This window comes from Pongo abelii, chromosome X (genome assembly GCF_028885655.2).
Source record: "Pongo abelii isolate AG06213 chromosome X, NHGRI_mPonAbe1-v2.0_pri, whole genome shotgun sequence".
NCBI classification, from domain to species: Eukaryota; Metazoa; Chordata; class Mammalia; order Primates; family Hominidae; genus Pongo; species Pongo abelii.
In genome coordinates, this window is record NC_072008.2 from 45,365,001 (window position 1) to 45,386,836 (window position 21,836).

A 21,836-nucleotide genomic window follows, 5' to 3' on the forward strand; every position below is an offset into this window, starting at 1 on the left:
CACTGTGTCCGGCTGGTCTTTGTTTCATTTTCTATTAGTTTCTATTTCTGTTAGTTTCTATTTCATTATTTCCTGTCAAATTTTAACTATTTAGCTGTTATTCTGACATAGACTAGGGCAGAAATTACATCCTTTTTTATATTTTATTTTTTTCTTTATTGGGTCCACATTATTGGCAGCATTTTCCTTAGTGATCTACAACATGGTGATTGCTGTAATTAATCTTAACTGTCTTACAAGATTTTTTAAGGTCAGTAACTTAAAAGGACATTGGATGATCTCTAAATGAAATTCTTCTAAAGCACATAGTGAGGTTCTTGAGTTCCTAAAATTTGTTTCTTTAGAAATTTTTATATTATAGGTTTTTATGTTAGTTTTTTTTTAAAGTTACGCTGTCATTCACTTCAACTCTGGGCCTACAGAAAATAGGGAGTGTTCAGATTAAATGCTACACTTGGCTCTCCTTAGACAGTGCCTTGATTCACTGCCAGTTTGACTGTCTTCTACCTGCTCCTTACTCATCTGCTGGGGCCTCTGTCCTGTTTCCTAGGTACTGCTGCTCTAACTGCTGGAGCAGGGGCTTTCTCTCTCATCCACTCTCTGTAGACTCAGGACAGTTGCTAGAAAATGGGGAAGATTTGGAGGTCCAAAACTAACATCATGAACTGCATGGGACCTAAGGAGGAATGTTGTCAGAGTTCCACGGAGCTATGTTCTGTTCCCCAAGTTACAAACTGTGTATAGTAGCAGTTGTCATAAGTTTGTATTAATAAAGCTTTATGCTATAGGTGCTTAGTTGATTGTGTTTCTTAATGTATTAAAGATTATAATCTTCCGTCTCATTTTCCAGGCATATATGAACATTTATTTCAGGGTATTTAAGTACATTTTTATAGTTTTATTTTCAGCTTTTAACTTGAAAAGGCAATTTTGCCTTATTATGGAGACTTAATTTTATATATATATATATCTTGTAAACAGCTAGATTCATCAAAACACTATAGATCCCTGGGGTTACTTAGGTTATTCCAGTAAATCCAGGACTCAATTACTGAAGAGACAAAAAAGTGCTCTGATAAGTTGGAGATAAAAATCTTTTGAGGCATAGAGAAAAAGGTAAGAATGCAAATGATAGGTGTAATGTTGTTTGCCGTTTCTGTATTCTCTTGATGGTGGCCTGTGCTGGGCAAGAGTCCAGAACTCAAGGGGAAAGTAACACAGGTACAAGAGACTTGACATCTCTGGTCTAGGAGCTTCCTAACAAAGGATAACTAAAGTGTAGATGGGTTTATCACAGAGCACATTTTCACCATTTCTCTGCCTACCAAATAATATGGGTAAACTTGAAAGTAAGTTTAAGCCAATATTTTAAATAATTGGGTAACAATTAATATCCCCCTACTCTGACTTTTCTCAGAGAGATTTCAAAAATGAGAGAAAAGGATTTAAGATGGGATAATCTCTAAATCCATTCCAAAACCTGCTATATATATATATATATATATATATATATATATATATATATATATATACTTTAAGTTCTAGGGTACATGTGCACAGTGTGCAGGCTCGTTACATAGGTATGCATGTGCCATGCTGGCCACCTGCACCCATCAACCTGTCATTTACATTAGATATTTCTCCCAATGCTATCCCTCGCCCTCCCTCCACCCCACAACAGGCCCCGGTGTGTGATGTTCTCCACCCTGTGTCCACGTGTTCTCATTGTTCAGTTCCTAGCTATGAGTGAGAACATGCAGTATTTGGTTTTCCATCCTTGTGATAATTTGCTCAGAATGATGGTTTCCAGCTTCATCCGTGTCCCTGCAAAGGACATGAACTCATCCTTTCTTATGGCTGCATGGTATTCCATGGTGTATATGTGCCACATTTTCTTAATCCAGTCTATCATTGTTGGACATTTGGGTTGGTTCCAAGTCTTTGCTATTGTGAATAGTGTCACAATAAACATACGTGTGCATGTGTCTTTATAGTAGTATGATTTATAATGCTCTGGGTATATACCCAGTAATGGGATTGCTGGGTCAAATGGTATTTCTAGCTCTCAATCCTTGAGGAATCTCCACACTGTCTTCCACAATGGTTGAGCTAGTTTACACTCCCACCAACAGTGTAAAAGTGTTCCTGTTTCTCCACATCCTCTCCAGCATCTGTTGTTTCCTGACTTTTTAATGATCGCCATTCTAACTGGTGTGAGATGGTTATCTCATTGTGGTTTTGATTTGCATTTCTCTGATGACCTGTGATGATGAGCATTTTTTCATGTGTCTTTTGGCTGCATAAATGTCTTCTTTTGAGAAGTGTCTGTTCATATCCTTTGCCCACTTTTGGATGGGGTTGTTTGTTTTTTTTCTTGTAAATTTGTTTAAGTTCTTTATAGATTCTGGATATTAGCCCTTTGTCAGAATGGATAGATTGCAAAAATTTTCTCCCATTCTGTAGGTTGCCTGTTCACTCTGATGGTAGTTTCTTTTGCTGTGCAGAAGCTCTTTAGTTTAATTAGATCCCATTTGTCAATTTTGGCTTTTGTTGCCATTGCTTTTGGTGTTTTAGTCATGAAGTCCTTGCCCATGCCTATGTTGTGAATGGTATTGCCTAGGTTTTCTTCTAGGGTTTTTATGGTTTTAGGTCTAACATTTAAGTCTTTAATCCATCTTGAATTAATTTTTGTATAAGGTGTAAGGAAGGGATCCAGTTTCAGCTTTCTACATATGACCAGCCAGTTTTCCCAGTACCATTTATTAAATAGGGAATCCTTTCCCCATTTCTTGTTTTTGTCAGGTTTGTCAAAGATCAGATGGTTGTAGATGTGTAGTGTTATTTCTGAGGGCTCTGGTTCTGTTCCATTGGTCTATATCTCTGTTTTGGTACCAGTACCATGCTGTTTTGGTCCAAAATCTGCTTCTTTCTTCAACTCCTTTCTCCACTTTGGATTTTTATATGAAAGTTTTATTATTTGGCTTGAGGTGTTTTAAACAGTGTTGGACATTTACATAGAAGATAAAGTCTATTCCTGTTATCACAGCCCTGCCCTTTGCATTAGGATTGGTCAATATATTTTAAGTGGAAATAGCTTGTATTTGCTATGCAGAGCACTATAGATACCATCAGTTCCTTCAGGGAAATTCCTATGTGTTTGAAAATTGACCTTAATAGGCAGGTAGTCAGCATTTCAAACACAATAAGAAACTGCTAGGTATGACTTGTATGCACTATTGGATACCCCTTTATTTCCATATATGTAGTTAAAGTGCTGGTTATTTTTTAATCTGATTCTTGTTTAGTTTATCTTAATGTTGCAGTGGTCAGTGGTATACATTAAAAGGCAGTTATAATACTTTTGCTTCTTTCATGTCTAAAATTGTAATTGCAATATTCAAGTGATTGAATTGTTATCAGCTCCCTTAGTCATGCCCCACCTTTTTCTTTTCTATTTTAAAATATTGGCAACAACATTTTCCATTGTTTTACTTTCTCGTTTGTCTCTTTTTTAATTGTTACAGGACTGTATAAATGACAGAGACAGAATTCTACTAATCTGTCAAACCTTGTTTTCTAGTCTCATCTCTCAATGTCCAGTATGTTGTAGAAGCTTAAATTTTGGTGCCACATTTAATTAGTTTGAGATGCTCTTGTATAGCACAGTTTTAATACATGGTTCATATATTTCAATTTCTTCAAAATAGTAACCATTTACTCTACAGTAGTATATCCATCTCCTTTCCTAAAAGACAGAGTTTCTGTATTCTGAGTCATATTTTGCTTATATTCGATAGAGTGGCAGATACACAATTCTCCATGAAAACTATTATTTATGTAGATATTGTAACTGTTTTATCTTGCATTGGTTTAATGATAATACTTGAATTGTTTCTTTCCCAGTCTCGCCAAAATTTTCTACATGTCAAAAGCAAAAATTTGATGGAGTTTATAAATTGGTACCAATTTTATACCCAAATCTAAAAGCTTAAGTGTATATCCGTCTTTAAATGTACAAGGCACATGTGCTTTGTGGAAAGAGATTGAAAACTAGTTTTGGACAGAAAATTTATTCGACCTTTAACCTTACTTGTTAGCTGAATGTAAAATTTCAGTTTAATAATATTTTCATGTATTTTTATTTAAAAGTCAATTATTTTAAACATAAATCATTCCTTTGAGACCTGCCATGAACTTTTTTGTTTTTACTTGGAGTTGTAGTTGAAAAAATTAAGAAAGTAACACCCATGATGCTATTTAGTTATAACATCTTAAAAGTCTATGACAGTGAAAGTTTAAGCCCTAGTTTTCATTAGTATCAACCAAAACAGGCTAATTTGTAACACTTTGTTCAGTATAGCAAGATAAGGAAAATTAATTTTGTTTCAACCTGTTTTATTCTTCGTGATGAAAATAGCTAATTCCTTAAGTTACTGAGTTTTTGACTTCCCAGAATAATTGAAAATTTCAAATTATTACTTGAAATTTAATATATTAAGAGTACTTAATATTTTAATGCATTGATTGCTTTTGAACTTGTAAGAATTCGGTGGGGTAAGTTAGTTAAACTGGAGTGGTTTGAAAGTTCAAAATTATTTCTTGTTGATTTTCTAAGTTTAGTAGAAACGTTAGAAATATCTTTCTTGCTTGTACTAAAAGAATTATTGTTAGGGAATAATTCTACCCTATCTTAAGAATTTATAATTTTAACAGAATGATACCTTCATCAACCTAAATACCAGTAAGTAATAATTATATAGTGTCAGAGGGTAGATAGCAGTTATATGCATTGTTTAAAAAGAAGTAGCATAATTTGCTGTATAGTCAAGGAGTTGCACAGGAAATTTTTTTCTGATTTGAGAAAAAGGAAAAAATCTCAGGTTTGAGAGTTGTTACAAAGATATTCTGATTATAATTGCTAAGATGAGACATAGGAAAAGAGACATTCTGTTTTTTACTATTATCTAGAACTTTTTTGGTCAAGTTAATATTTTAACATTCATGGAAAAGAATGTGATGGTAGAGAGGAAATTGTAAGCTCATGTTTGTTGTTTAGGTGAAAATAAATTGGAAAATTACGAGCAAAATAAGGAGTGTCATCAATAATTTATATGTTGTGATATCTTTTATTTTCCTTCAGTGGAGGATATATAGGAATCAAGTCTTTGCTGAAATTAATAATCGTTCTTAGTGTTTTTCCTGATGGATCCACATCCCACATCTCATGGACTTGTGCAAATGCCTAGTAATTTAATTAGGACTTAATTCAGGATTCTTTTATTTTTCTGTTTTCCAAATAAATGTACAACTGATTATCCCGTCTTTTTTTTTTTTTTTTCAGGAATCTAGGTAAAAATGGCTTATCTAACAGTAGCATTTTGTTGGATAAATGTCCACCTCCAAGACCACCATCTTCACCATACCCTCCCTTGCCAAAGGACAAGTTGAATCCACCTACACCTAGTATTTACGTGAGTCTGAATTGACTGACTAGAAATAAAGCAGTGTTTGCAACTACCTGTCTTTCATAAAATCTTTAAATTTACAAGGATGCCCTTTAGGAAACATTACAATTATTGGCAGCAGATTAAACATTTTGGGGGCGGGGGGGAAGATACATTCAAAAAGATTTTGTAATAGCATTTTTAAAAGACCTTCTCAGCTATTAACTGTGATGATATTAGAATCATGAGAAATATTTTTTATTGACCTAATTTTGAGCAGTGTTAGGAAAAAGCTATCTAAAAGTGTAACTTTTTTTAGTAAACTGGGTTTTAAATCTGCATTCTACTTAGTTATGTGGACCTTAACATTCATTCTGTTTTATACATCTACCCCCCCAAAAAAGATACTACCTTCAAAATAAGTGTTTGAGAACATAAGTGTGATAGTAGATATATGTCACTAAAAAACTTAATAGGTTATTTAAAACATTTAAAACTAGATACTAGTTTTACTTTATAGAAATATAGGAATCTGATATAGGAAGTCATTAAGAGTTCAGTCAAAGCAATTCCTATTTCTGTTTCTTCCAAATAGATCTTCCTACCCTATTTCCTTTCATTTTCCTGCTTCTATCCCAAATTAAAATTTTGTAAGTATAAAGTTAGGGTAGTATATGTATAATGATCTCGCATCTATAAAATGGTACTAGAGTTTGTTTTATAGATTTAACCCCCTAGAGGCCAAATATTATCATATTAATTCTTCCTCCAACCAGTTGTTGTTTATCCCTTACTATGTAAGGGAAGCACTGGGATAGACATATAAAAAAACTTGTAAAGTGAGCTCTGAGGAGAAAAAAAAAAATGCAAAATTAAGTTTTTATCTTTTATGGGTCCTCTTCAGTCTGCTTTCTTTGATAATATTTGTTTAGGCATAATTTTTTTTCTTTTCCTCTCTTTTATTGTGATTTTTTAAAAACACATAGCATAAAATTTACCATCTTATCCATTTCTGAGTGTGCAGTTCAGTACTGTTAAGCATATTCACATTGGTATCCAACCAATCTCCAGAACTTTCTCATCTTGACAAACTGAAACTACACACTGAACAACTACCCATTTCTCCCTCCTCCCAGCCCCTGGCAACTACCATTCTACTTTCTGTTTCTATAAATTTGACTATTCTAGATACCTCATGTAAGTGGAACCATACAATATTTGTCTTTTTGTGACTGGCTTATTTCACTTAACATAATGTCCTCAAGACTCATCCATGTTGCAGCATGTGTCAAGATTGTCTTTTCATTTTAAGACTGAATAATATTTAAAACACTTTGATTTTGAAGTTTAATTTCAGTTTCATTTCTCCTACATATTTTTGTCATGATAAAATGGACAGGAGAAATGTATGTGGTTACTCTCTGATTAAAACTAGAATCAAAAGTCACAGTGATAAGATACTGTCAAATAGAAATATCACCCCATAAAATGCATTATTTAAATTGTGAAAAATAATGAATATTAATTTGGAGCATAATATTTAAATAAAAGCTCTGTTTTCCTGAGATCTAACCACATATTTTAATTTTACAGTTGGAAAATAAACGTGATGCTTTCTTTCCTCCATTACATCAATTTTGTACAAATCCAAACAACCCTGTTACAGTAATACGTGGCCTTGCTGGAGCTCTTAAGTTAGGTAAGCCTTAAATTAAAAAAGGAAAATGTTTGTCTATTTCTTTTGCTATCTTTTAACTTTTCCAGCACTGGCAGAAACTTTTCTTTTTTTTCTTTTTTCTTTTTTTTTTTTGTATTTTTATTTTAATTTTTTTTAGTACTAAGAATGAGAGAGAGTGTGTGTATCACTTCTTTAATCCATGATGTGAATATATTGTTGGTGATACTGGTTACTGGCAATTTGGTGGAGGTTTTTAAATTTAGCTATTATTTTGGTCCGTTTACATAATTGTGATTTAGGTTAATAGAAAAAATTTGATTATAAAATGTAGGTGAAATTTGATGGTACTAATAAATACTATAGCCCCATAAGTATTTCCTGGCATCTGCAGAAATTAAATAAATAAGTGAAATTTCAGTCCTTTCACACTTAATTCTTTCTCGGATGGGATGACATAGCAGTTAGATTCAGGGCTTCAGCGTATGGTTCTGCAAACTTGGCACATAGCTCAGGTTGTGCAGAGGCCCTAGTTTTTTATGGGAACTGGATACAGTGCCGTAAAATGCTTTACCTTCTTCCTTTAAAAAAAATAAAAGCACTTAAAAAATATTATCTCAAATATAATTTTCGTTTTTTAACTACATTTATGTATTCATGAAGACCTGGGACTTTTCTCTACTAAAACTTTGGTGGAAGCTAACAATGAACATATGGTAGAAGTGAGGACACAGTTGTTGCAGCCAGCAGATGAAAACTGGGATCCCACTGGAACAAAGAAAATCTGGCATTGTGAAAGTAATAGATCTCATACTACAATTGCTAAATATGCACAGTACCAGGCCTCCTCATTCCAGGAATCATTGAGAGTAAGTATTTGTATCCTAAAGATTATTTTAGGATTTTAAAGATGATTTTACTTTGGAGTTTTGAAAGGACACATTACTTTTATATGCATCTCATCATTTTATGTTACATAAAATACTTTGTAAGTGCTCTCCAGTTTTCTTGTATGTATATATGTACGTACGTATGTGTATTTTGAGACGGAGTCTCCCTCTGTCGCCTAGGCTAGAGTGCAGTGGCATGATCTTGGCTCACTGCACCCTCTGCCTCCCAGGTTCAAGCGATTCTCCTGCCTCAGACTCCTGAGTAGCTGGGATTACAGGCACGTGCTACCACGCCCAGCTAACTTTTTTGCATTTTTAGTAGAAACTGGGTTTCACCATGTTGGCCAGGCTGGTCTCGAACTCCTGACCTCAAGTGATCTGCCTACCTCGGCCTCCCAAAGTGCTGGGATTACAGGCGTGAGCCACCGCACCCCCCTCAGTTTGCTTTTAGTGAAATCTAAACAAACTGATGGATTCATGAAGTGAATAGCATCATGGGGAAATAGAATTACTGTCTAGTGAAATGTCTCCATTTCTGGGATACTTTTTTTAGAGCAGGGTTTCTTAACTTCAGTACTATTGACATTTTGGACTGGATAATTCTTTGTTGTGGGGGGACTGTCCTGCACCTTGCAGGGTTATTTATTAGCATCTCTGGCTTCTCAAAAATATCTCCAGACCTGTCAAATACCCCCTGAAGGGCACATTCACTCCTGGTTGAGAACCACTGATTTAGAGGATAAACTAAGTCTCAAGTTTATTTTATGCTTGTAAAATCTGATTTGGTCTTCTCATTTAGTGCCATCTCATAGACAACTCCTGCAGGAAACATTAGTGTTCTTCTTACCAGTCTTCGGCTGTAAGAGAAATCTGAAGGAGGAAATTAAAAAACAAAAATGTAAAAATAATCAGAGGATTATTATTATTAAAAGACCCATATAGCCCTTTCAGCACTGAAGCACTACAAAAATCCTCTAGCACTATAATGAGAACTTTGTGAATTCTCCTACAAAGTGAACATAATACATCCAAACAAATGAGTTTATTAAACTCATTTGTCTGCACTAAGTTGTTTGTTCTTCAAATGTCCTACCACTGACAGTATGTGGCTGAAAGTCTTTAATTTGTGATTCATTAGGTTTGCTTGTTGTCTTTGTTTAAAATTCTGCCAACTCATATTTTCAATCAAGATAGCATTTCTACCTGTAAATTGTATATTTGTCTTCCTTTCCCCCTGCCGCTGCCTATATATTACAAAGAAATTCTTCTAACAAAAACTGTCCTGTGACTTTACTGAGTTGCAGTGAATTCGTTGTCCGTATAAATCTGTAGTTCAAACTTTCAAGATACTTCAAGTACCTGGTAATATAGTCAGAATAGAATAAATAGTAAGAAGGAGTCAAAGATCATCAAAGGAAAATTTGGAGGAAGAGTTGAAAAGCAAAGATAGTAAGAGGCAGTCTATTTAAATGGGGAGGGTTCCATAACCAAAGAAAGCATGGGGTTTTGTTGTTGTTTTTTTGAGACGGAGTTTCGCTCTTGTTGCCCAGGCTGAAGTGCAATGGCGTGATCTCGGCTCACTGCAACCTCCGCCTCCCAGGTTCAAGCAATTCTCCTGCCTCAGCCTCCCGAGTAGCTGGGATTACAGGCATGTGCCACCACACCCAGCTAATTTCGTATTTGTAGTAGAGACGGGGTTTCTCCATGTTGGTCAGGGTGGTCTTGAACTCCCAACCTCAAGTGATCTGCCCATCTCGGCTTCCCAAAGTGCTGAGATTATAGGCATGAGCCACCGTGCCCTGCCAGCATGGGGTTTTTTAGTATGCTTTAAAACATGGACCATTACATGTGAAAAGTTTGACAAATGTTCAGACACTACACATTTAAAGGAATGGAAGCCAAACGTCAGAAGTATTGCTAACTCAGAAATCATAAAACAGTGTTAACAGATATCATGTCTGTGACTCAAGAGTTGTAAATAAAAGTAATATTTGCATTGAAAAATACCTATATGTATCCAGCAATGTTGTAAACATTTTGTCATTTGTGTATAATTCATTGTGGAATAAATATCCCCTGGAAGAACTTTTCCTTTGTTCATAATCAAGAATAAAAAGTATCTTACCTTCCACTATTACACATATATAGCTATGTACATATACATACACCTCTGCTAGCTTATATCATTTTTAATCAAGATTGGGATGCCCTAGGCCTTTCAGCTTTCCTCAAGTTTTCTCTCCTCTTGAAAATGGGGCAGGTATGAGAATCTGTAGTATAACTTTGTGGCTAGTGGAGGAAGTTGGATACCATGCCGGTGAGATTTGACTTTTCTTGGGTATTTATTTATTTTTTATTTTTTATTTTTTTTAGACGGAGTCTCGCTCTGTCGCCCAGGCTGGAGTGCAGTGGTGTGATCTCAGCTCACTGCAACCTCTACCTCCCGGGTTCACGCCATTCTCCTGCCTCAGCCTCCCGAGAAGCTGGGACCACAGGCGCCTGCCCCCACGCCCGGCTAATTTTTTTGTAGAGACAGGGTTTCACTGTGTCAGCCAGGATGGTCTTGATCTCCTGACCTCGTGATCCCCCCGCCTCGGCCTCCCAAAGTGCTGGGATTACAGGCGTGAGCCACTGTGCCCGGCTTTCTTGGGTATTTATTTATTTAATGTGGTGTTTGAAGAAATTTTCATGTGTAAGAGGCCTATAGAAACTTAGTTTCAAGGCCAGGCATGGTGATTCATGCCTGTAATCCCAGCACTTTGGGAGGCTGAGGCCGGTAGACAGCTTGAGCACAGGAGACTAGCCTGGACAACATGGCAAAACCCCGTCTCTACCAAAAATACAAAAATTAGCTGGGCGTGGTCATGCGCACCTAATAGTCCCAGCTACTGAGGAGGCTGAGGCAGGAGAATCGTTTGAGTCCAGGAGGCGGAGGTTGCAGTGAGCCGGGATCGCACCACTGCACTCCAGCCTGGTCAACAGGAGTCAAACCTTGTCTCAAAAAATTAAAAACATGAAACTTAGTTTCAAAACACAAATAATACTATTCAATCTAGATATGAACTTTTTTTCAGTTGTATGGTGGAAAGGATTGCCAGTTGTAGAACACTAAACTAGACTGCTTTTTGCTTAATCTATAGGAAGAAAATGAAAAAAGAAGTCATCACAAAGACCACTCAGATAGTGAATCTACATCGTCAGATAAGTAAGTCATTTTTAATGTCCACTTAGTATTTCTTTTTAAAAGGCATGTTTCTAATACTGTGTCTCTTTTTTAAGTTCTGGGAGGAGGAGGAAAGGACCCTTTAAAACCATAAAGTTTGGGACCAATATTGACCTATCTGATGACAAAAAGTAAGTCCTTGTAGTAATATTTCTGTGAACTGATGCAAAGAGTTATCCTGTGCTAGATTGGGAATTCTCTACAGTTCCCTCTTCTGTTTCATTTATTGTCATTTTTTTTAAGCTGACATGAATTTAAGCTAAACTTTTTTTGCTACATTTTACAATTAAAATTTTAAATTTTTTTTTCAAAAATAGAGATGGGGTCTCACTGTGTTGCGCAGGCTTGTCTTGAACTCTTGGGCTCAAGGGATCCTCCCACCTCAGCCTTCCAAAGTGTTGGGGTTACAGTTGTGAGCCACTGCACCCTGCCAAATTTTTTTTTTACTTAAAACTTTTCTACAATTTTTCATCAAGACTCTGACTATATGCTAATTACATAATCACAAATTATATTTTTAATTATATGAAATAGTTACATGAAAATGTATTTATAAAATAATTGTACAACTATTAAAATAGTTTTTTTCTTTTATTGGTGAATAATTTTTATGCCTATTTTTGTTGGGAAGTTTTCTTTGGGAAAATTTAAAAATTTAAGCATTTTCTTATGGAAAAGTAAAATATTTATAGACTTAATTGTTTTTTCTGATTGGAACACAAGGGTTTTGAAGAAATGGTAAACTTCCACAGGTATTTGTAGCAGAGTTTCACTTTTGATGTGTTATTTTATTGCAGGTGGAAGTTGCAGCTACATGAGCTGACTAAACTTCCCGCTTTTGTGCGTGTCGTATCAGCAGGAAATCTTCTAAGCCATGTTGGTCATACCATATTGGGCATGAACACAGTTCAACTATACATGAAAGTTCCAGGGAGCAGAACACCAGGTAATTTGTGTGAACTAACATATCTTGTTAAAATGGAAAACAAAATCAAAATATGAAACATGCAAAGATAGCCAGAATCTTGTCATTTATAATGAATAAAACTGAAAGAGTTGTTCCTGTTATAATATTAGACTTTTTAACTGGGCTAAGATTAAGATTTTTCCCCTTTTCATTATCTTTTTTTTAGTGTAATAGCCCAGAAACATTATAACAATTTAATCTGGAAAGGGGTCATTGGAGCACCACTGGGAAATAAGTTCTTTTGGCCTGAAGACTCTTGTCAGTCCCATCTGTTGCAGACAGTGATGGGTGTTTTTGAATTTTTCTTTTAACCCAAGTAACAATAAAAAGTATGTTTTATATGTAACCGAATGCACATGTATGTATACAGCAGCAGTTTTATTGAACAATATGTTTTCCAATCTATTCTGTTCTGTTTCTTTTAAAAAATAAAGTGTAGGTTGCAGTTTTCTAAGTGGATCACAACTCACAGTTTTCAAAAAACTTCATGATGTGGAGACGTTACTAGACTCATTCTAATAACTAGTCTAGACTTTGCCACTAATTAGGCTTGTCACTTTTGGCAAGTTACATTTCTTCTTTAGGTCTTTTTCTTCATTTGTAAAGTGAATTACATTGTTTTTAGACTTAAATTTTCCATCGAGTACTGAAGTACCATCTTCTTTGTGCTCTTTTGCATTGACATGAAATTTCACAGGGTGATATTCAAAATATTTAACAATTGCCACAATCCCAGCACTGATCAATTAGAAGAGATACTGTTGATAACCAGTTCAGCTGTACCAATGTACTGCGGGGGGGCGGGCTGCAGGTCTCCCTCAGGTGCTTCTCTTTGCTACTTGATGCAGCCATGGTTTGAAAACCAGACTGGTTCCTTCTTTGTTCACATTCTTACTAAGTCGTGCTTAAGAATTTTTTCAAAATAGGGCTATGCTTGCTTCTGGGTAAAATGGGTCAGTGGTTCCCCATCCCGGCTGCTGATTTGATTCTCTTGTCCTTTTTTCTTTTTTAAGAGACAGGGTCTTGCTTTGTCACTCAGGCTGGAGTGCAGTGATGTGATCATAGCTCACTGTAACCTTGTTTAACTCCTGGGCTCAAACAATTCTCCTGCCTCAACCTCCCAAGTAGCTAGGACTACAAGTACATGCCACCATGCCTGGCTAATTGTTTTGAGGTTCACATAATGACTTCAAGTTATTCTTCCCTCTGGACCTCCCAAAGTGCTGGGATTATAGGCTTGAGCCACCACACCTGGTAGCTTTTTAAAAGTATGTAATTAATTAATCTCTAGGATTCAGATCCAGGCATGAGGGTAGGTGGGTGGGTTGGTTGGTTTTTAACTGAGGTCCCCAGAGGATTCTAATATACAGCCAGGATTAGAACTATTGGTTATAATTGTTATCCTCAGACCATTAGAAGCCCAATTCTGTGATATTTTATCCATAGTCAGGTAAAGTGCGAAGAGTTCTGGAATAAATGATAGAAGAACTATGTTCTGCTCTGTACTCTGTCATTGGACACTGATATAAATGTTGGGCAAAAAACATTATTTTGAGTACCTTGTTATGGGGTAAACACTGTTCCTGGAGATTAGTTCATAAGGAAAAAAATGGTAATTATATCTATAATAGCTAATATTTATTGCTTACTGTGTACAGATGGTCCCTGAGTTGAAATGGTTCAACTTACCACTTTTGGACTTTATGGTGGGTTTATCAGAGTATTAAATGCATTTTCAACTTAAGGTATTTTTCAACTTACTATGGGTTTATCAGGATGTAGTCTCATCTGTAAGTTAAGGAGCATCTGTATTAAGCACTGTTATATGCATTCATTAGTTTATCAATCTTCAAAACAGCCCAACAATTTATAGAGATTATTATTATCTGTTCTTACATATAGGGAAACTGAGTCAGAATGGTTTACCAACTTGCCCAGGTTCAATTAATGACTAAGCCAAGGAGCCTGGCTCCAGAACCTAATCTCTTAACCATGATTATACTGCCTATCATAGAAGCTCTTACTGAGTATGTTAGGAGTTGACACAAAAATGCTACAGTGATGAAGAACTAAATACTACTAGAGTGTTCTCTGTTGAGCATTTGTAAGGTTTTGTTTCCAAAGACCCATTTTTCTATAGAATTATAGTGTGATGATTAATTTTTTTCTGTATAAGTACCGTGTGCTAACCGATTGCACCACTGGAGCTCCAATTTTTTTTCTTTTCACATTTCAGGTCATCAGGAAAATAACAACTTCTGTTCAGTTAACATAAATATTGGCCCAGGTGACTGTGAATGGTTTGTTGTTCCTGAAGGTTACTGGGGTGTTCTGAATGACTTCTGTGAAAAGTAGGTTTCCAAAGTAAATTTTCTTAAAACATGTATTAGAAAGCAGTAATTGTAAAGGACAACTTACCAAGCTGGATCTCCTAATGGATACATTGCCAGTATTCACTTACCATTCAGTGAAGAATTCATTTTAAATTATTTGATTCCGAACCTCATATTTTGTGTTATTGGAAATACTTTAAGATGCCATGAAACAACTTCATGCAATAGTAGTACCCATGAATTAAGAAGATAGAAAAGTTGAGTTATTAGTTTAATTTTTTAAATGATGCATACTTATTCATTTGAAATGTGTGTATTCCAAGAAAAATTGTTTTGTTATAAATGGTTTTAGGAAGTAGAAGGAATTCTTTATTGAGCACCCGTATAGGCTGTGAATAACTCAGGCTTGACCATAATACCTTTTGCCATATCATGATATAAATTCTTTTTAAACTGACAAGTTTTTCTATGAAGAAATTTTATAAAATGTATTATTTATTTTTTATTTTTAAATAGAGATGGGGTTTCACCATGTTGCCTAGGCTGCTCTTGAACTCCTGAGCTCAGGCGATCCACCTGCCTGGGCCTCCTACAGTGCTGGATTACAGGCGTGATCCACCACACCCAGCCCAGATTTTGTTTTCTCTAGTTGAAAGAACTTGGATAGTTTCTTTCCTTAAGATCCCAGAAATAGCTTTTATTTCTTTCTGTGTCTTGCGTTAAAAAGTACTTTGGAATTTTTTTTTTAGTTGGTTTCAATTTGATCATTTGTCTAGATAGAACCTTATTCTCTTCTTTTCTAGAAAGTACTTTATTATATAAGGACCTGATATTTTCATTTAGTAATAACATTAGAAAATTAGTATAGATGAAAATATACATTATATACACATTTGGTGTTATGCCCCCACCCCAATTAAAGGGGGAAAAAACCCACAGAAAACATTTACATGAGAATACTTTGAAAACTAATTATACACATATTCCACATACTACTTTATTTTCATTTTTTCCTTTTTTCAGACGGAGTCTTGCTCTGTTGCCCAGGCTGTAGTGCAGTGGCACAATCTCAGCTTACTGCAGCCTCCGCCTCCCAGGTTCAAGCAATTCTCCTGCCTCAGCCTCCTGAGTAGCTGGGATTACAGGGGTGTGCCACCATGCCCTGCTAATTTGTGTATTTTTAGTAGAGACGGGGTTTCACCATGTTGGCCAGGCTGGTCTCGAACTCCTGACCTCGTGATCCACCCACCTTGGCTTCCCAAAGTGCTGGGATTACAGGCGTGAGCCACCATACCCAGCCCCATACTAACTTCTAATTTCTTACTTTCGTTTAAGAATCTTTGCTGTAAATATTTGGATTTAGTAAGAAGTGCATTGTAGTTGAAAAATAAAAAAAATATTGATCCATAGTTTCCTTATATAAAAGCAAGAGATAATTACCTTATGTTGTCTTCTCTATTCATATATTGGTTTCCTTCAATGTAAGAAAGCCAAAGATACAGAGTTTTAAAGCTTCTAATGTATTGATGAAATAACCTGATTACTTTAATCTGTACTTTTTTTATGGACCAGTAGCAGCAGAGAAAGAACATTGTTATATGGGAAATCTCCATTGTGCTATAGAAAGATTTTTATTTCTTAAACTTTGAGTTAATACTATATTGTTGCAGCTATAGTACAGGAATCCTTGTTCATTGTTTCTGAGTAGGGACTGGCTATTTTTAGGGTGTAGTTTTGTTTCCTATCTAAATGGAGAGGTGTCTTGGGAAAAAAGATAATTAGAATAAGCAGATGATGTCCCAAAAGCTTGAGCGTAGGGATAATAAAAATATCAAGTTAGAAGGAAGGGTTAGGTAAATTTAATAACTCAGTTGTGAAAGTAGTGCTTGCTTCTTCAGCATTTCACTGTAATTTTGTTTTACATAAAGATTGTTGCTTTTGATAGTGACTGTATACTGTATCTGTAGTTTATTTTATGGCTTTAAATAATACCTGTCTTGAAATAACCATTCTTTTGAATATATGATTAAAACGATGCATGCTTTTTGGTAAGTTTGATTTTTTTGGCGGGGGCGTGTCTGTTTGGGATTACTTGCTTGCTTTTGGATAAAAAGTTTTCTCTAATTTTGTAATGGCAATACATGGATGAAATAAGGCTAGGATTTGTGTTTATAGCCATTTTTTGCTTTATAGGCAACTTTTTCTGGACTGTATCTACTTGGCCTTGTCACACACAATAAGCCAATCCTTATCCCTTTGCAGTTAGGCTACCATTTGCACTCTAGTCTAAACTTTCAAGAGTAGCCTTGCATTTTTCAAGAGAGAAAAAGAGAGACTAAGGTTCTTTCTAGATCATAGTTTGGCAATTTCTTTTCCATAAAGGGCCAGATAATAAATATTTTCACCTTTCCTGGTCATACGCTGTCTGTCACAACTGTGTCATTGTAGCACAGACACAGAGATAGTACATAAGTGAATGGACATAGCTGTATTCTAATAAGTTTTTTTTTTTTTACAGAAACAGGCAGTGGGCTGAATTTGGCCCATGGGCCATAGTTTGCCAACCCTTGATCTAGATAAAAAATTAAATTTAAACCAGTAAAAACAATTGTAAAGTATACTTTATCATGTGATATAGCACAAGACAAATAAAGTAAGATTATTTCTTAGATCTTAAGGAAAGGAACATTTTTACTGTGTAAGTTCTTCCTTTCTCAAAATATGAAATTTGAAGTGTAACCACTTCAATTTTATAAAGTTCTTTTATAGGAAAGGTTGCTATGTTGTTTAAAAAGTACTTCATATCATTATGGAGAATAAGAAGCCAGATATTAAAAAAAAAGCTTAATAATATCTAAGGAATGTTTCCAAAGTATATTGGTAGTAGTGGCCATGATTATTTGTGCATGTGCGTGATTGTTTTTACTGAAGTTGTTTTGAACTGCATAGTTTTAATCAGCTAATCATCAAACTATATGGAGTCTGACATCCAGTCTCCTTTTCCTCAGAAATTAAGGGAAGTTCCTGGTACTTGTATTGCCACAGTGTTCCTGTTTATGGATTTAAATGACTTGATGTCAACTCCACCTTCCATTTACCTTTTAGGGATTTCTAGGTGCTCCAGGGAGAAGGCTTCAGTCAAAAATAGTCTTTGTTGAAATGAAATTAAAAGTTAATTTATGTGTTACTTGAAAGTAGCTTTGGATTTCATTTGGATCTTTGAAAAATCAATTTAAGATGGTAAATGCTGGGCCGGTCCACTTACTACAGGTATTATAATTCCTATAATCCCAGCACTTTGGGAGGCTGAAGCAGGTGGATCTCCTGAGGTCAGGAGTTCGAGACCAGCTTGGCCAACCTGGTGAAACCCCGTCTCTACTGAAAATACAAAATTAACCAGGCGTGGTGGCAGGCGCCTGTAATCCCAGTTACTCCGGAGGCTGAGGCAGGAGAATTGCTTGAGCCCAGGAGGCGGAGGTTGCAGTGAGCCTAGATGGAGCCACTGCACTCCTGCCCAGGCAACAGAGCAAGACTTTGTCTCAAAGAAAAAAAAGGTAACACTGATCTTTAGTAATTTAGTACTCAACCATAATTACACACTCTTTATATACATACAGCAGATCTTTTTGCACAAGCAATTATGTTTCAATAAAATGAACAAGTGTTTATTAAAAAAGTTTGTGACATTTTCTTCCAGTCTTACTAGGAGCTTCTTAATGTAGTTGATCCATTTGCATTATTTTTTTCTTATTTCAGAAATAATTTGAATTTCCTAATGGGTTCTTGGTGGCCCAATCTTGAAGATCTTTATGAAGCAAATGTTCCAGTGTATAGGTTTATTCAGCGACCTGGAGATTTGGTCTGGATAAATGCAGGCACTGTTCATTGGGTTCAGGCTATTGGCTGGTGCAACAACATTGCTTGGAATGTTGGTCCACTTACAGGTATTATAAAGAATATGCTTAAAAAAAGTTAATTTATAAAGGATTATATCCAATAGGTCTGTTCCTTTTTTCTTGAAATAAAACTCACTAAAAGTTGTAAGAAGAATGTCTCCTTGCATGGAATTGTTATTCGTAGTACAATAAATTAAATTCAAGTTAACAGATAGAAATCTAAGAGCATAGATATTAGCAAATAACAAGTTTATGGCTTTAATATACATGAAGGATATAATAATAATTTTTAGAGTGCTTGGTTTTATTTTAAAAAAAAAAAACCCTTATGAGAGAAAACAAAGTAGAAAAATTATTCTTTCACATTGAAAAAAAATCTAGTATTTCATATGAATAACTCTGTAATGTTAAAGTCTGTTTGAATTATGCCTGCCTTCAGGCAGTACTCACTTAAGGTTAAGAATGTGGAGTTTAGAGCCAGAAAGACCTGGATTATAGGACCAGGATCTGGCTCTTATAACTTTGGGCAAGTTATTTAACCTCTCTGGGCCTCAATTTCTTCATCTGTATAATGGAAGTAATGAAATTAATAAGGTGATGGTGAAGAGTAAATGAGATAATGGATAAAAATAAAAACACAATGCTTGGCACATAGTCATAGGAAGTGCTCTTTATATGATTGCTAATATTATTACTACTGTAATTATAAAGCGTAAAAATTATTTTTATAGTGTTTTGAGGTTTTCAGAATTGATGTTGAAGATATCACCTGAGCAGGTGATAATGGTTATCTTCATATCTTTTGGTACTTTGGGTTGCTTTATAACTGTTTTTTTTTTCCTAGCCTGCCAGTATAAATTGGCAGTGGAACGGTACGAATGGAACAAATTGCAAAGTGTGAAGTCAATAGTACCCATGGTTCATCTTTCCTGGAATATGGCACGAAATATCAAGGTCTCAGATCCAAAGCTTTTTGAAATGATTAAGTAAGTCTTTTCTAAAACTGCTGTAGTCCCTCTCTTTTTGGGGAGTGTTAACTATTAAGTTTTTTTTCTCCCTTAGAATTATGTTGACATCAAAGCAAAATGGTCCAGAAGTCTAGCAGAATGTATTATGAGAATCCACATGTTAAAAATATTTTTCCCTTTCAAATAGCCCACTATGGTACAGAAAGTAAAAAAGACATATGATTATAAACCAGTAGAGTCACAAACCTGTGCTTCTTTCCCATTTCCCTCTGAACCACCTGATATCCCAGGATAACTTTAGTTTTAATATGAAAATCTACCATTAGTAACTTGAGGGGAAAATGGCATCACAGAATATTTGTTGTCACAGACAAATTAGTAGTTAATATAGGGATTTGACTAAAATGCTGATTTTTTAAATTTTTAATTAAATCGTCTATCTTTTAAGTGTCTCTTTTCTGAGCTACTTAAAAAAATTTAGTATAAGTTATATAAATTCTTATCTAGGGACCTAGTTTGAATACATATATACCAGTAAGCTTCACATTTGTTTTCACAGTTTCTATCTTAGCCATTTTGTAAATCTATTTAGAGGTACTATTTTCAGATAGTGCTATATAGCAGTGTTTCCCTAAACTGTGTTTTCCACTACTAGCTCTGTCCCCAAAAGATGGGGAATTCTGGCTATGGAAATATGGGAAATGATAGATTAAAGTTCAGCAAGTGAACAAAGTCCTTTATTTTAATTTTTTAAATTTATTTTTTGTAAAATATTTCAGATACTGTATGTGTTAATGTAATTTGTGAATGAGGGAGAAGAGTTACAGGGTACAGTATTTCCCAAACTTACTTTACCAGTATCTTTTGAAGAATTAGTTTTCTCAAAAGCTCATTTTGGGATACACTGCTTTATATTCATTGATAAAAATAAGTTTGTCTTAGTCTTTGTTAAAATAGTGTTTATATTAAGTATTTCTCCTGCAGATATATTAATTTGGTCAGCATGTGTTGTTTTCAAAATACTGTATTTTGAAAGTAATCCTGGTTTGTTAAAATGATTTCAAATCTAGATCCAAACTTTTATTTAAACAAAAGTTGTGTGGCCAAGGTAACATGCCTATGAATTATTTTATGACAGTCTTTTCTCAGTTGCACCATTTTATCTAGTTATAGGTAGAAGGGTAGGGGAGACAAAAAGGGCCAAAAGCCAAATTATAGCAAGTAATGTACAAATTCTTTAGAACATTGGATCTTAGGTACCATACTCTCGATAAATATAATTTATAGTGGGGTGGGGAATTGTCTCTCCATTTATCCTGTTATACGTCAGAATGGTACTTTACCCTGAATAGCAAGTTCAGTGTTATTTTTTGAAACAAAAATGACCTAAAGTCACTGAAGGTGTTTAGTAAGTTGGAGGTAGTCATAAACTAGATGCTAAGTCAGATCACTTAAAGGTAGTTCAATGTAGAAGCCATTTATCTAACAGCTATATAGACTGAAAGTAACTCGTTACATTATGAGTAGATTAGGATTTTATAATTGGAAAGGATTTTAAGGTCACTTACTCAGCTCCTACTTAATATATAGTAATCTCATCTGTATTCATAATTTGTGATCATCCAGTGACTTCTTAAACATTCTTTTCACCTCACTATAATTCTTGCAAGTTCTTTACAAAATGGCCTAAAGTCTACCTGTCATTTGGTCCCAATTTCCTAAATATATTTAGGATTTATGCAGAATAAATCCCATTCAACAAATGTTTGAAAACTCACTCTATGCCAGACACTGTTCTAGGCACTGATGATAGACATACCAATGTTTAAGATGAAATTCCTGTCCTCTGGAGACTTAAATTCTAGTAGAACAAGACAGAAACTCCCAGTATAATTTATTTATATGAATAAGATAAAATACAATAATATTTGGGAGGAGGGAAGGTCAGAGTGCTCCTTTTGCTTAACTGGTCTGAGAGTGTGAGTGTTCTGCTTAGCCCTGAATAATGAGATGAAATCAACTACACAAAGATCTATGGGTAGAACCTTTCATATACAGAGAACAGATGAAGGCTAAATTGGGAATAACTTTGGCATGTTTATGGGACAAAAAGGCCAGGGTGACTATAGCTGAATGAGAGAAAGGAAGAGTGATGGTGATAAACTTAAGCAAGCAGGAATGAGATCATACATGGGCTTTCTGGACATGGTAAGAAGTTTATATATTAATTCTAGGTGTTACAGCTTGCCATAGAGGATTTTAAGCAGGAAAGGAATAGGTTTCACTTTAAATTTAGAAAATGGATCTAGTGGCTGGGCGCAGTGGCTCATCCCTATAATCCTAGCACTTTGGGAGGCCGAGGCGAGCCGGATCACTTGAGGTCAGGAGTTTGAGACCAGGCTGGCCAACATGGCGAAACCCCGTCTCTACTAAAAATACA

General features: G+C 35.2%; 1 protein-coding gene across 20 annotated transcripts in view; it reads left to right on the plus strand.

Moving 5' to 3' along the window:
- The window catches only part of KDM6A (lysine demethylase 6A), a 234,574-nt gene that overhangs the window by 194,392 nt on the left and 18,346 nt on the right, over positions 1 to 21,836 (plus strand). For 17 of the 20 annotated variants that reach the window (XM_024240505.3, XM_024240494.3, XM_024240503.3 and 14 more), the window contains 9 exons: positions 5,342 to 5,471; positions 7,038 to 7,143; positions 7,783 to 7,988; positions 11,150 to 11,214; positions 11,289 to 11,363; positions 12,030 to 12,178; positions 14,436 to 14,550; positions 18,289 to 18,476; positions 19,273 to 19,414. In XM_024240505.3, coding sequence (XP_024096273.1) covers positions 5,342 to 5,471; positions 7,038 to 7,143; positions 7,783 to 7,988; positions 11,150 to 11,214; positions 11,289 to 11,363; positions 12,030 to 12,178; positions 14,436 to 14,550; positions 18,289 to 18,476; positions 19,273 to 19,414 — 1,176 coding nt within the window. Of the gene's footprint in view, positions 1 to 5,341; positions 5,472 to 7,037; positions 7,144 to 7,782; positions 7,989 to 9,559; positions 10,369 to 11,149; positions 11,215 to 11,288; positions 11,364 to 12,029; positions 12,179 to 14,435; positions 14,551 to 18,288; positions 18,477 to 19,272; positions 19,415 to 21,836 lie in introns of those variants that run through there. The other 3 variants (XM_054544498.2, XM_054544499.2, XM_054544497.2) reach the window with 2 other exon arrangements.